The following is a 14,965-nucleotide window of genomic DNA, read 5'->3' as shown; positions in this document are numbered from 1 at the left end:
ATGCAAGGGAAGTTTTGACCAATAAATAATAATTCCCTATCACAGTACATGTTTCTTCTTTCACATCATCACATCAAATTTTAATCTACTCCACAAAAAATCTCTCTCCTTCTACCAGATTTTTAAATGTATGGTTCTATTCAAGAGACTGATACTGTGATCATACTTAATTTTAAGCCATCCTAAAAAATATAATCTTTTGCAACAATGTTACCCACATCAAAACACAATAAATGCATTTGTAGCATATTTCACAGCCCCTTCTAAAGGAGTGTGAAGGAAATGGGCCAATAATACACTCCAATATTCCTAAATAAACCTTTCTAAGAAGACTGTACTTTTAAGGAAATATAGGGTCTATCATGCATGGAATTTAACTGTATAAAATACAGTACAGTATACCTAAATAAAACCTTTTTAAGAATACTGTACTTTTAAGGAAATATAGGGTCTATCATGCATGGAATTTAACTGTATAAAATACAGTACAGTATACCTAAATAAAACCTTTTTAAGAATACTGTACTTTTAAGGAAATATAGGGTCTATCATGCATGGAATTTAACTGTATAAAATACAGTACAGTATTGACCGTACACACCACAATTCCATAATACTGTACTGTACAGTATAACACTTGATAAAAAAGAATTGAGAAAATGGAATACCGTATCAAATATTACAGTATGTTTCAATGCTTATCTCTTCCAATGTGTTTGTTTACCTTCTTTTCCCGCCACTTCCAATAACACGAGCATAATTCATCCTCATCTACAGCACAGTTTTCCACAGAACACGCTACACTTCCAAAATTTCACTTTCATTTACAAATACAAAGATACTTTAAGCAGAACATCAATCATTAATATTGATATCTGTCTTCCTCATCCTGATGATCACAACATCAGTTATGCTGTACTAACATCGTTATCTTATCAGCTATCTTATCATAAAGCCATAATTCAATTTTACATAGCTTACGAAGGCATCTCGCTAATCGCCGAGCGAAATTTTCTTAGTGATTACTTGATGTCAGGATGCCAGAAAACCTCAAATCAATCAATTAGTGATTACTTCTTAAACTCGCAAGCGATTGACATCAAATTTAGAGAACTGAACTTGTATAAACCTGCCATTATTCATTAAAATGGATCTTATTTTCTTTATTGAACTTGCCATTATTCATTAAAATGGATCTTATTTTCTTTATTGAACTTGCCATTATTCATTAAAATGGATCTTATTTTCTTTATTGAACTTGCCATTATTCATTAAAATGGATCTTATTTTCTTTATGCTAATGCAAAATTTCACCAGAAACTCATTATAAATTTCTTCTTTCTAACACTGCCCAAAAGTGTTTTTTAAATCTAGTACAGTACTGTACTCTGCCATACTAAATATAATTTGATGAAATAAATTTCTTCAATACTAAATTATGGACAGTGAAATCGTTGGAAACCCTAGCAAAACTTTCAAAGATACAGAGCAAAATATTAACTGGAAAGAAATTATTGCCACACACCAAGGCCCGCCTGAACAGACTTTATTGTCTGATGGAGGGCGAGAAATAAACCCGTAAAAGTAAAAAGTAAAAGTAAAGGGATTGATCAGTAGAAAACATCCTTCATAGATGGCGCCAGAATCCCACGGAAGCGGAGACGTTACTTTATCATTAAATCTCTCACTGATTTCACAAAAAAAGTGAAGATAAAAAGCATTATTATTATCATTATTAGCTAAGCTACAACCCTAGTTGGAAATCTTGGATAGTATAAGCTCAATGGCTCCTACAGGCAAAATTAGCCCATTGAGGAAAGGAAATAAACTACAGTATAGAAGTGATGAACCTAAAATGTAAACTATATTAAGTAGAGAAGGACCCTTGGGTATTTTCTGCAGTCAAGGTTTTAACATAAATAAAATGCAGGTTTTAAAAGTCTAAAAGATACAGAAATTAACAGTCAAAAGAGGATTAAAAATCAAGGTAGAAAAAATAATTAAATTTTTTAGGGCACTGGAATGGACGAAAAATTTAATTCAGTGAGGTCTCAAGGTAAACTCAGAACTGAAAAATACTCCCAAAAAAATGTAAGATCAAATTAAGAAATGAACAAAGGGGACCAAGTTAGAGTTGGAAGAAAAACTTAAAAAAAAACCCAAAACTGCAGTGTGCAAAAAAAAAAAAAAAAAGAAAGAGAGAGAGAGAGAGAGAGAGAGAGAGAGAGAGAGAGAGAGAGAGAGAGAGAGAGAGAGAGAGAGAGAGAGAGAGAGAGAGAGAGAGAGAAAAAAAAAAAATTATGTCAACAGAGTGCATTTATTTCTTTATCTCATCAAAGTGCTGACCAGGTGACATTCCCGATTCTAAAAAAGGAGTAACAATAATCTTGAGCTAGTGACCTCCTTTTAGTTGGTGTAAGTGTAATATTTCATGTACTATAATTACAACTGGCATTGAACATGCAGTTCTTACCAATCAAGAAATTAAATGAACATAGAAAAGCTGACATTCTTTCACCAATTTGTTATTGAGCAATCACTTTTCATCGTCTGCGTTAAGTCTATAATACAATGCAGGAAAATTATGAAATGCCTAACAAAAATACAAATGATATTGTTAACTTAAACTTGAAATGTTCAATAATTGCTACAAAAAGTAAAAAGGATACATATTTCAAAAAAGATTTATATGCCTTTTGAATCATTCAACTTAATTCATACTAAATTTTTCCTTGATTGGAAATTGAATCACAATTGAAATAATGAAACAGTATTCAAGTCTTGCTATTCGGTGAATGACAGTCTGCACTTGCAACACGTGCAAAATTTTTGATAAAAAAAATAAACTATTCAGATATATAGCAAAGCTAATAATAAAGACTAACACATGGACCAAAGGAATCAGAATGCCTGATTTCTCCCTGATTTCAAGGATTTGTTTTTAACTACCATTGCAGAAAGAAATGTTCTTGTAGAGCATAAAGATTTCTAAGCCTTTACTTAATTCATTATCAACATGGAGTGTTCTACAATTTTGCATTAAAATGACTTTAAAATCTCATCCAATGAACACTGACAATGACACCTATATAAGAGGACTTTTGATTATATAGCCAAGTGCTTGGGATCGAGAGGCCATTAACCCTTTCACCCCTAAAGGACGTACTGGTACGTTTCACAAAAGCCATCCCTTTACCCCCATGGACGTACCGGTACGTCCTTGCAAAAATATGCTATAAAAATTTTTTTTTTCATATTTTTGATAATTTTTTGAGAATATTCAGGCATTTTCTAAGAGAATGAGACCAACCTGACCTTTCTATGACAAAAATTAAGGCTGTTAGAGTAATTTAAAAAAAATATACTGCAAAATGTGCTGGGAAAAAAATAACCCCCTGGGGGTTAAGGGTTAGAAATTTCCAAATAGCCTGGGGGTAAAAGGGTTAGGCCCCATGTACAACTGGGGAATAACTCTGCAATAACACTAAGGAAGAGGTTGGACAGCAAGATGGAAGAAAGAACCAAGAATGGAGGTCAAGTAGAAAGGTATAAAAGACATACAGTTATGAACCGAAGGACGCTGCAAAAAAAACTCTGTGCCATAGTCTTCCACTGTCTTGGGTTAAAGTTCTCTCGCTTGAGGGTACACTCCAGCACACAATTCTATTTGTTTCCTTATTTCCTATCCTCACTGGCCTTTTTTCCCTGTTGGAGTCCTTGGGCTTATGGCATCCTTCTTTTCAAACTAGGGTTGTAGCTTAGCAATAATAATAACACTATTGTAGTGCAATAATGGCAATAACACCATACGGGGTCTATTTTGGTTTTTGTCTTTTGTAAATCAAATTCAACCTTTTTCAGCTCAGTTTTTTAATTTATGAAAGGATAAATACTAATTAATGCCAAATTCCCTACCAACGCATTTACGGCTTAATTACGCAACTTACAATAAAACTGTAGCACATGAAACCCCTGTACATTTCCTACATTTCATACAACAGATAAAATAGTGATTTATTATAATGCTGCATTCTTCAAAACAAAATAATGGTGAGGTCATTGTTAAGAGGCATAAATAGTTCTTTCTTAAGTCGCTTACCTTGAAGTTTTTTGTACATTCTGGGATCTGTGGTCTCTCCTGCTGGCTCTCTCCCGTGAAGTCGTCCTGCCAGCTTCTTTTTGATTGTCTGGTGCCTGGTGCCTACTGTTTCTAACATGTCTCTGATTTCCATTTTTGTTGCTATTTCTGGTTTCTTGGTACTGCTCACTGCCTTCTTGCATTCGACCCCTACTAATGTCAGTGTGATTTGGATTCGATCTGAATGGGGAATGACCATACGGAGAGTTTTCTTTGGATGGAGTATCCTCTGCTGCAGACGACTCAATTGAAGAAGCACCATGCTGCACACCAGTCATTTCTTCCCCTGGATCCATTTCCATGTCGGTGGCATCAAGGGTCAGCCTGAGAGCTTGTCCTAAAATGTCTTCATTGCCCGTCGATGATTCACTTACTTTTGGACTTCTGTTCCTAGATTGCGCCACTTCGCTTTCCGAGGCTAAATTTGAATTCTGTGATCCATCGCTGTCTGAATCATCTGATATTGGTGAATACAAGGAACTATTGGAATTCTGGCGCTTCACTACCTCGACCGGCCCAGGAACACCGGCAGAGTTGCCTCCGCGTCTCGTTTGTCCGGCGTGACCCTGGACTCCGCCGTCTCTATTGCGTGTGTTTCGAACTGGGGCACTGGAATGGTAAGGGCCTGGTGGATTGTCAGAAGGCATATACTGTCTTTGGCTTTCTTGGCGATTATGTCCACCAGAATAACTTCCATGTCTGTTATAACCATGCACCTGATTGCCCTGATAAGATGACAAAGGTTGTTTTACGGCCCCTCGCCCCTCGTGCCTAGATGCCACCGATTCAGGTACTGCCGAACGTCTAGGGGACTGTCCCAAAGATTGCGTTTGCTTTGACATCACCAACCCTGAAGAAAGATATACCTGTGAGCCTTTCACACCAGCAACCTTTAAATCCTTGTTCGAAAGTATAGCGGGTTCAACATAAACATCGCCAATCACTGGTATTCTCTTGTTTAACCCCCCACCTGGAAGAGGAGTGATGTACACCGGTCTCGACGTCCGAGACGACGACGGTACGCTTTCTTGCTGACCACCTTTGCCTGAAACACTGGAAGGCTGAGATAATATTCTAGCATTACTATGAGTATTATGAGTAGCGTCTCTTCGAGAATTATGTGAATGCTGTGAGTGCCTCTTGTTAAGGCTCGAATGTTCTGAAACTACATTTTGGCTAACAGGTACGTTTTTATTATATTGTGAAAAAGGCACCGGACCCTGAGGCGAAACAGAGTAAGGCACAGATTGCAAGGAAGTGCTTTCAGGTCTACCACCTCTCAATCTCCTATCTCTGACCACATTGCTATTTCCAGAGGGGGGTTGACCATAACTAGGGTAGGCTTGCTGGTTCGAATGGTTATAGATGTGGGAAGATTCACTAGATTGAGATAAAGGATGAGCACGATTACTTCGCTTCTTTCTACCGCCCCTTGTTATGATATCATTTGCACCATCAAACTGGGGTATTACAAAATCATCACTTGAATCACTAAACTCTGCCTCGCAATCAGAATTTACATTAACACTAGTCAAAAGCTGTTCCTTATTACTATTAGACTTAGTTCTTCTAACACTATCTATTAGTGACCTTGAGGCACTCTGATCTTCTGGTGTCTGACTGTTCACTTTGCTACACCCCATGACTTTCCTTTTATCACAGTCCTTAACAATTTCTTGTGTCACAGCCTTAAGTTCTACAACTGGGGCACTACCTGAAGGCACAGGGTTTTCCCTCCTGTTCACTGCATTGGGTATTGGTGCGGAATGCTTGAACAGGAAGAAATCATCATCAAATGCACCATCTATTTGAGGAAGAATAAATTCAGGCGGCTTTACATCTTCCATGTCGTGTTCCTTATCCCTGAAAAATAATCATCCAAATAATTCATCAAGAAATCTCAAGAATACAATAGGCAAAACAAGGATAGAGAATTAAAATGTACAACATTATGCCATGAAACTTTTCAATGAATCCCAATCTTCGACACGATTTCATCGGGTCTACGCACAATAAATTTTCCCTTTACTGAAAACTAATGTTTAAACTAAATGTTTATCCATTCCATTTAAAAGCCTGCATATCAAAAAAATTTTCACATTAAATTTGATATAAAATAAATATGAACCTAATAACCATATAATAAAATGATTTTGCACTTCAGCTGAAAAACAAACTTATGATCGTAGCAGCTACTGTACATTTCAAATGAAAAGACAATTTAGACTATAATCAATGTGCACTTTGAAAAATCTAAGTTGGAATACCTCACAAAAATTTGGACATGTATGTCTAAATTTCCAGGTTTCATACCATACAAAACCCTAGTTTGATGTCTACCATCCTGCTCATGTAAGTATCTCTCTTGCATTACTCAAGACCCCATACAGTAGTAAACACAATCTTATCAACCACTCCTTGAACCCATTTGGGACGAACTTTACAATGAATGTAACCTTTGGATGATTCCACAGCGGATAATTAAAACACATCTTTACAATTTCTAAGCCATATATAACCATCTTAATAAATGAATATCAAGGAAATAGTTTCTCCCTTCATAACTTTATATGCTTAACACTAGATGGCACCGAGTAGCTCATGCCATTTGAAAACTTCTACCTTAGGAACTGTTTTCAAGATCCAACTTCAGTTTTAGGGTAAACGTCAATATAAAACAAGGCTTCGTGAGAGAAGCACTGTGAACGCCAGGGGAGTTCCATGAAAAATAATGAAATGATTTACTAGCAAGATCCGTATACCAAATTTTCCCTTAATTTTCCTGTCCAACTGAGGAGTCTCATGACACCCCAAAGTTCACACATTTCATACTGTGAAAAGTGTTGTCTGTGACAAAAATCTACCAAGCAATACAAGATGAAACCAAAAGTTACAAAAATCTACCAAGTTCTTCCAAGAGTAAACATGATGAAATTCACATAAAAGTCAGTTTTTAAAGAAAGTAAAAAGGTAGATTAAGAGAAAGGTTAGCATAAGGCGAGGAACACAAAGGTGATCTGGGAGAGCAATGATCTGAGGTGTAACTACTATGAAATCCAACAAAAGAATGACGGTATATAAGGAGTGTCAGACGAGACTTGCGAATGGGAGGAACACGAACATTGTTTTTCTTTTAAAGCAAGTTAGTGCTACTGGGATTAGGGCTACACAAAATAAATTAACCCTTTTACCCCCAAAGGACATACTGGTACGTTTCACAAAACCCATCCCTTTACCCCCATGGACGTACCGGTACATCCTTGCAAAAAAATGCTATAAAAATTTTTTTTTCATATTTTTGATAATTTTTTTGTGAAAATTCGGGCATTTTCCAAGAGAATGAGACCAACCTGACCTCTCTAAGACAAAAATTAAGGCTGTTAAAGCAATTTAAAAAAAATATACTGCAAAATGTGCTGGGAAAAAAATAACCCCCTGGGGGTTAAGGGTTGGAAATTTCCAAATAGCCTGGGGGTAAAAGGGTTAACAAATAGAAACTCTAAATAGTTACCTTTTCAGGCGAGATTTACTAGAACCAGGAATGCCTTTTGACTCGTCAGAAGACGGCACAATAGAATCCCATATCAACTGAGTCATCTGCTTTGTCTCCTCTTCATCAGAATCTTCCTCTTCCGTTCTACCCTTCTGGGAGTGCCTTTGACTCAAAACAATTTCAGCATCTCCAGACATGCCCCCTGACCCTAAAAATGAAAAATTCCATAAAATAAAGCTTTTAAAAACCCTAAACCATTTCCTAAAGAAAGATCAGTTAATAGTACAGTAAAATGTGATTTTAGTGTCTTTAGATATGCATTAAGAACAATATGTGAAGCTGTAATAATAGGAACAAAATTATCATTCATCCAGAAATACATAACAAATAGAAACTAAATTTTATACTGGAGTCAAGCCCAACAGCATGTGTCGCTAGGTTGAAATGATATCATAACCAACAAACTGATATCACAGTTTCGAACTGCCTACCTGATGGCCTCTGTGTTGAGAGAATAGCATCATCATCCTCTGGAGAACCTAGTTGAGATCCATCAGCTAACCCAGCCATAACGTCTAGTAGCTCTTTGTCCGCTGAATCCACTGAAAAGGTTTTTATGTAAATAATAAAGTGTCTTCAAAAGAGATATTAACAAATGGTACATCAGTTTACCCTCATGTTATCAATAACAATTTAAGAAAATTGAACGAACTTTTGCATTGTCAAAGGTCTTAAGAGGTAATTTTACTAATACTAAACTTAACAGTGCACAATGAACCATACTATAAAGTGTACAACATTTGTCCTCTAAGTTTCCCAATCTTCTCTATGCAACCAAATGCCCTCGTTACAATCTCCATTTACATTCTAACTTCAAGCAACAGATTCCTTTATGTTACATTACTATTCGGTGTATGCGTAGGCAAAGGAAAATTAAGCCCTAGCCAAAGAGGAATCCAATGCACAACTATCTAGCCAATCAAAAGACCAAATAACTCTCTAGCGGTAGTATCTCAACAATTGGCTGGTGCCTTGGCCAACCCACTACCTACCCATTCATCCAGATTGTTACTATTGTATTTACTACATGGCCTCTCAATAACTGCTCACAAGGTTGTAAAAATATTCTACCACTTTTACTGTTAATCTAAAAAAATATTGTGCTCGAACTCCATATCTTTTTCATTTGCTCTTTTACATTTCACAACTCATGGATCACTTAATTATTCAATTAATCCAGAAAATTCCTTGCGACATTATCTGTCAGAAGGGATATACTGTACAGCACCTAATTGACACCCTTCAACACACAACTTTCCAACAGCATTCCCACAGACAATTTCCTGACTGTTCAGTCTATTTCTTTTTAGCTTCCTTCACTTACACTGATTTTTAGCCTTATCTTCACATTACATTCCTTTGCCTTCTAAATATTTCTGCAATCTCTTCCTCTGCATGCAGAGCATATTCCAGGGACTTTTAATATTCTATTGGCAGCTCCCTCAATTATTTTGGTAAACAACAAACAACTCAAGAGATGATCCTCGTTAGACAGACTGAGATTATTTTCACATTTCTTTTGTCTGTGGTGGATAATGTGGGAGGGTGGGCTGTGACACCCTAGCAGTACCAGCTGAACTCGGTTGAGTCCCTTGTTAGGCTGGGAGGAACGTAGAGAGTAGAGGTCCCCTTTTTGTTTTTGTTTCTTTGTTGATGTCGGCTACCCCCCAAAATTGGGGGAAGTGCCTTGGTATATGTATGTATGTTTGTCTGACAAACCCCTCAAATCCATACTACTGTATAGTGTATATGATCATACAATATTTAAAAATCCCTTCATACAACAACTACAGTGCTAAAATAGCACAATAAGAAAACATTCTAACAAATGACTTACTCCACTGAGATGATGACTGAGTCAAACTTAATACAAGTTCTTCATCAACCTCCGTCTCCAATGCTTCCTCGGCCATCTTTTGTTCTGAAATAGTTAGCTTAGAACTGGGACCCTGGAACAAATTGAAAACATAGTGATTATTATTATTATCATTATTATTATAATTATTACTACAGTAATTATGCTACAATCACAGTTCCAACAGAGAAAAATAGACCAGTGAGGAAAGGAAACAAGGAAAAAAACAAACTACAAGAGAAGTAATGAACTATTAAAATAAAATACTTTAAGAACAGTAACAACATTGAAATAGATCTTCATATATCAACTAAAAAAAAATTCAAAAAACCATGAGGAAGAGAAATAACATACAATAGTGTGCCCAAGTGTACCCTCAAACAATAAAAAGAAATTATAAGCATAAAGATAACTAGAGGGGAACTCATGGAGCGCAGACCTCCGCCATTGCAGCTTACTTCCCGACCTTGACCTATAACCTTATCATGTATTAATTGGCTTGGATTTTCATACATTCAAATATGAACCGAGTCCAAAGTCCCTGTGACAATGATGTCCAAACATAGGGCTGATTACGTGAACTGGACATTTTGCTTGACCTTGACCTTGACCTTTGACCTTCCAAAATTTAATAATTTCCAGAAATTTACATAACAGTTAATCTCTCAAGTCTCATTACTCGACAATTAAAATTGTGGCTAGGATGCTGTTCACAAACACACAAACACGGGGTAAAAGATAACCTCCTTCAAACTTTGTTGGCGAAGGTAATAATTAGGATAAAGTAACAAAACAAATATCCATTACAATTTGTAAATAAATACAGTACGTACCTGCGTTAAAACATCCGGAAGCAAAGAAGTATCTAATGCAGTGGCTGGAGCTAACGCAGAGTCATCTGGTGTAACTGCCGCCAAACTTATTCCCGGATTACCTTCATCTGAACTGGGTAACTTTTCCTTCTGGTAATAATAAACATTCAATTTTTAGCTTCAAACAATACAATTTATAAAAAATTAACAAAAAATAAAACCAAACACAAAGAAATTAGAATTTATAATTTATATATGATAATGAAAAATGAAACAAAAAATTCTTAATGGCAATGGATTCCTTTAGTATGTCTTCAAATTGTAAACATTCCATATAAATGAACAAAAATTCTAAACTTTAGTCATTATATAAGATAAAAAATCACCTAATACAGTATAAATCACGATGCATAAGTATCCACAATTTACAAACTACGTATCGCCGTCAGACTTCCACCGTAAATTACATACTCACCACTAGAGATTTGAGTTTCTCTTTCAGTCTGGATCTAAAAAATATCTCCGAATCCGATGGCACGATGTTACTCCGTGGCGGAGAGTCAGGGGGCTTGATGTCCTCTAGTGTTCCTCCTTTTTTACGTTGCCTCTCCATTTCATCCTCCCAAATGTATGAAAGCCCCGGGTTGGTCGCGATTCCCCCTGCAATTATCCAAATTTCAAAATATTTCCAATACAAAAGCACATGTTGCTGTCTCACAGGATGTAGATACAGGAGAGGGGGTTCCCAGCCCCCTCGTCCCGTCCCTTTTAGTCGCCTCTTACGACGCGCAGGGATAACGTTGGCGCTATTCTAATTTTTATATGCCCCCACAGCCACAGCAGTACCAGTTGAACTCGGTTGAGTCCCTTGTTAGGCTGGAGGAACGTAGAGAGTAGAAGTCCCCTTATTTTGTTTCATTTGTTGATGTCGGCTACCCCCCAAAATTGGGGGAAGTGCCTTGGTATATGTATGTACAAAAGCACATTGTAATATCTAACCATTCTGTAAAATACAAAATTCAAAATAACTTTCTAACAACCAGGGCACTAACAATATGACGATACGAATATTGTAGTCTGCAACAATCACCAAACTCGCAGCCTTTTGATTGCAAAACAAAGCAGTTTGTAAAATTTTTAGTTTGACAGTACCTGGCTCTGCGTTAAAAGTTTCTCCAGTTCCTTGATATGGCCAACTAGAAAATAACAGAATTTGCCTTATGCAATAGTTCTAACACTGTAATTTTTTATAACAGACCCTTCAAAGGATTTTATTCCTAACCGACTTTTCCCTGGCCGCCTCCTGGGTATTTTCCCCAATTTTGGGAGGTATCCGACATCCAAAAAGAAACAAATGGGGATCTTTTCCTCATTGTTCCTCCCCACCTGACAAGGGCCTCATCCCACTTTGGTTGGTACTGATAGGATGCCACAGACAACCCTTCCCCATCTTCCATAGCAAATACTTGAGAAGAATAAATATCTGCCAACTCAATTTTGGCAAACTTACCTCCAATCTGCAGCCTATTGAGAATGTCTGAAAATAATGCATCAACTTCTAATTCACAGGTAGATGTTCTGGCAACTGATTCAGGTAACCAAAGGTGCCGGGGTATGCTGTCCCCAGTCCAAATGACAGTGCTTGGCCGTAACGAATGATCCAGACCGCTTGAACTTTCCGGAGAAAACGCTTGAGAATTGGATGAGGGTCCTTCCCCAACTAGCACCCCTGGAATTCAAATTAATTCAGTGACACAATTGTCATTCACAATTTAATTAACCCTTTCACCCCCAGGCTCTTTGGAAATTTCCAACCCTTAACCCCCAAGGGGTTTTTTTCCCAGCACATTTTGCAGTATATTTTTTTTTTAATTGCTCTAACAGCCTTAATTTTTGTCATAGAGAGGTCAAGTTGGTCTCATTCTCTTGGAAAATGCCTGATTTTTTTCAAAAAATTATCAAAAATATGAAAAAAAAATTTTATAGCATTTTTTTTGCAAGGACGTACCGGTACGTCCATGGGGGTAAAGGGATGGGTTTTGTGAAACGTACCAGTACGTCCTTTGGGGGTAAAAGGGTTAAAATCACATAAAATCAATTTTCAAATCAAGATAATCATGATAAAAATTAAATTTCATTAGCACACTAAATTGTAATGAATCTACTTTCATCAATAAATGAAACTAATGACATTACAACACGTAAAAAAAGATAATAAAGATCTTCAAAAAGATGATTTGTCTTACCTTCTGTTCTTCTGAAATAAGATTTAGAGAGATGAATCATATTCATCCCATGCAAATTATGATCCATGAGAAATTGTAGCACGTAGGGAACATGGGATTCGTGAGGCTGGTACACCTTATTGTGTATTACACCATTCTGAAAAGCAAATAAAAAAAGATGAGCACTAATACACGGCATTCTATCAAGCGTAAGTGCAGAATACCAGTTTACCCTAAACCCACGACTTTCTTCTGAATATATCTTCGTCAGTGAAGGGATTATTCCTTTCTCATTTAACAGCTGTTTGACAAGATCACTATCATATCTCGATAGTCTCAAAGGGTTCACCCTAAAGGTTTGTTTTTAAATCAGAACTAAATACTAACATAACAGAATTGAAACATCTAGGATAATCAACATTTTAAGTAACCTTTACACTAAAGATTCCAAGATTTGTGGCTGATTCAAACTTACAGAACTCGACATATTCATGATTTAAGTAACCTTTACACTAAAGATTCCAAGATTTGTGGCTGATTCAAACTTACAGAACTCGACATATTCATGATTTAAGTAACCTTTACACTGAAGATTCCAAGATTTGTGGCTGATTCAAACTTACAGAACTTGACATATTCATGATTTGTTCATAACAAACCATCACTCATGAGTTGCCTTAATTGTCATGAGTGTCTCCAAATGCACTCATGAACATTCAAAACAATCCCACACTAAATACTCCTTAAGGACCTTCCATACGAGGGGCAAATGCACGGCGGGCAGACGCTTTTACCAATTTTGTTCGTTGGTTGATAATAAAGAGTGTAGATAACGCCATAGACGAGGAAACCACGGGCAAACCATCGAAATGCCCGCGCCCATTGTTGGGGCACTGGATGTGCGCCTGATTAGTGTCTGACAAAACTCTTATTGCACTCTGGCCTCTGCCCGGCATCTGGCCAAAGTCATACGTTCGCCTCCCTGTGCATACTGTTTGCCTTAGACTCTCTGATCTCGTAACAGTTTCAAATCGAAAGTATTACGGGCAAATCAGAGTGCCCGCCCTACATTTGCCACTTGTGAGGAAGGGGCTTTACAAGCTGATTGACCTCTTATTAAGCTTGGCTTTTGCTTGCGCATTCTTTCAGAGATAATTCTTGAAAAGGTTTTTCATCAATTATGGTTCATCAATTATAAACCTGACCCTACTATACAGAAGGTCCTCAACTCCAACTGAAATCATAAAACTTGGATATTGTATCAAAGGTTTATTATGAAATACTGTAATACTGTAAAACAATATATAATTAAATGCAGTAAGCAAGACGACACTTGCAATATGAGACGGGGCTATTTGTTGACTTTTGCAGCTGAAAATTGTAGGTATACGAGTTAGCCGAAGCCTAAATTTAACAAAATTTGACTTAAAAACAGATTCTTTGAACCTATTCAGTTTGTAAGATGAGGATTTTCTCTAAAAACATTAATAATGTTGTGGTGGCCTGGTGATAGCATCCTTGCCTGGTGATTGCCAGACTGGGGGTCGAGTTCCGCTCAAACTCGTTAGTCCCTCTGGTCGCTTCAACCTCACCATGCTTGTAAGCTAAGGATGGGGGGTTCGGGGAAGCCTACAGGTCTATCTGTTGGACCATCCGCAGCCATTGCCTAGCCGTCCTTGGTCATAGCTTTGGTGGAAAGGGGGCTTGGACGCTGATCATATGTAATATGGTCAGTCTCTAGGGCACTGACCTACTTGATAGGGCAATGTCACTGTCCCTTGCCTCTGCCATTCATGAGCCGCCTTTAAACCTTTACGTAAAAAAATGTCACTTACTCGGCTTGTAACTAAACATTAGTAAAAAAAGATCATGACACCAACCTGCAATAACTCGGCTGCCTTTTTCACTATAGCAGGATTGTAGAAGAAGATTTTGAGAAACTGATGTTCCTTTGCGTGATACCCATAAAATGGTCTGAAAATTAGGAAAGATTGAAAATCTAAAAGTAAAAATGTTGACTGAAAAACAAAAATCTATGATATGGCTATGCAAAGAAAATGATTAACTTATGGAAAACTTTGATGCCGACGTCAAGATGAAACTGGAAGTCACCAATAACATAATAACGTAAGCATCAATTTACAACGTAGACAGGAAATGCAAAAGAAAAAGGTAAAACATACAAAATGTTACTGATAAACTCATTCCTTATTCTGAAGATTACATCAGCCCCTTTTTATCTTCAAATAGGGATGCCGGTGAAATTACAAATTTTATTCTAGAAAATCATTTATACTTTTGTAATGTCAAATTAAATATGCGATAATTATATCCTTTAAAATCCTCCCAAATGCTAAAAATGTAAATTTTCAAGATTCTCTT

At 36.9% G+C, this 14,965-nt stretch overlaps 1 protein-coding gene across 1 annotated transcript in view; it reads right to left on the bottom strand.

Moving 5' to 3' along the window:
- The window catches only part of LOC137623536 (uncharacterized), a 105,391-nt gene that overhangs the window by 81,094 nt on the left and 9,332 nt on the right, over positions 1–14,965 (bottom strand). Inside the window, exons 4-12 of the mRNA XM_068354371.1 lie at positions 14,464–14,557; positions 12,605–12,740; positions 11,869–12,087; positions 10,834–11,018; positions 10,380–10,508; positions 9,529–9,640; positions 8,123–8,233; positions 7,650–7,839; positions 4,100–6,001 (exon numbers count right to left, since the gene is read on the bottom strand). Coding sequence (XP_068210472.1) covers positions 4,100–6,001; positions 7,650–7,839; positions 8,123–8,233; positions 9,529–9,640; positions 10,380–10,508; positions 10,834–11,018; positions 11,869–12,087; positions 12,605–12,740; positions 14,464–14,557 — 3,078 coding nt within the window. The remainder of the gene's footprint in view (positions 1–4,099; positions 6,002–7,649; positions 7,840–8,122; positions 8,234–9,528; positions 9,641–10,379; positions 10,509–10,833; positions 11,019–11,868; positions 12,088–12,604; positions 12,741–14,463; positions 14,558–14,965) is intronic.

Source organism: Palaemon carinicauda, chromosome 30 (genome assembly GCF_036898095.1).
Source record: "Palaemon carinicauda isolate YSFRI2023 chromosome 30, ASM3689809v2, whole genome shotgun sequence".
In the NCBI taxonomy this organism is placed as follows: Eukaryota; Metazoa; Arthropoda; class Malacostraca; order Decapoda; family Palaemonidae; genus Palaemon; species Palaemon carinicauda.
Note: the sequence above shows the minus strand (reverse complement) of the source record. Positions and strands in the feature narration are given on the sequence as shown.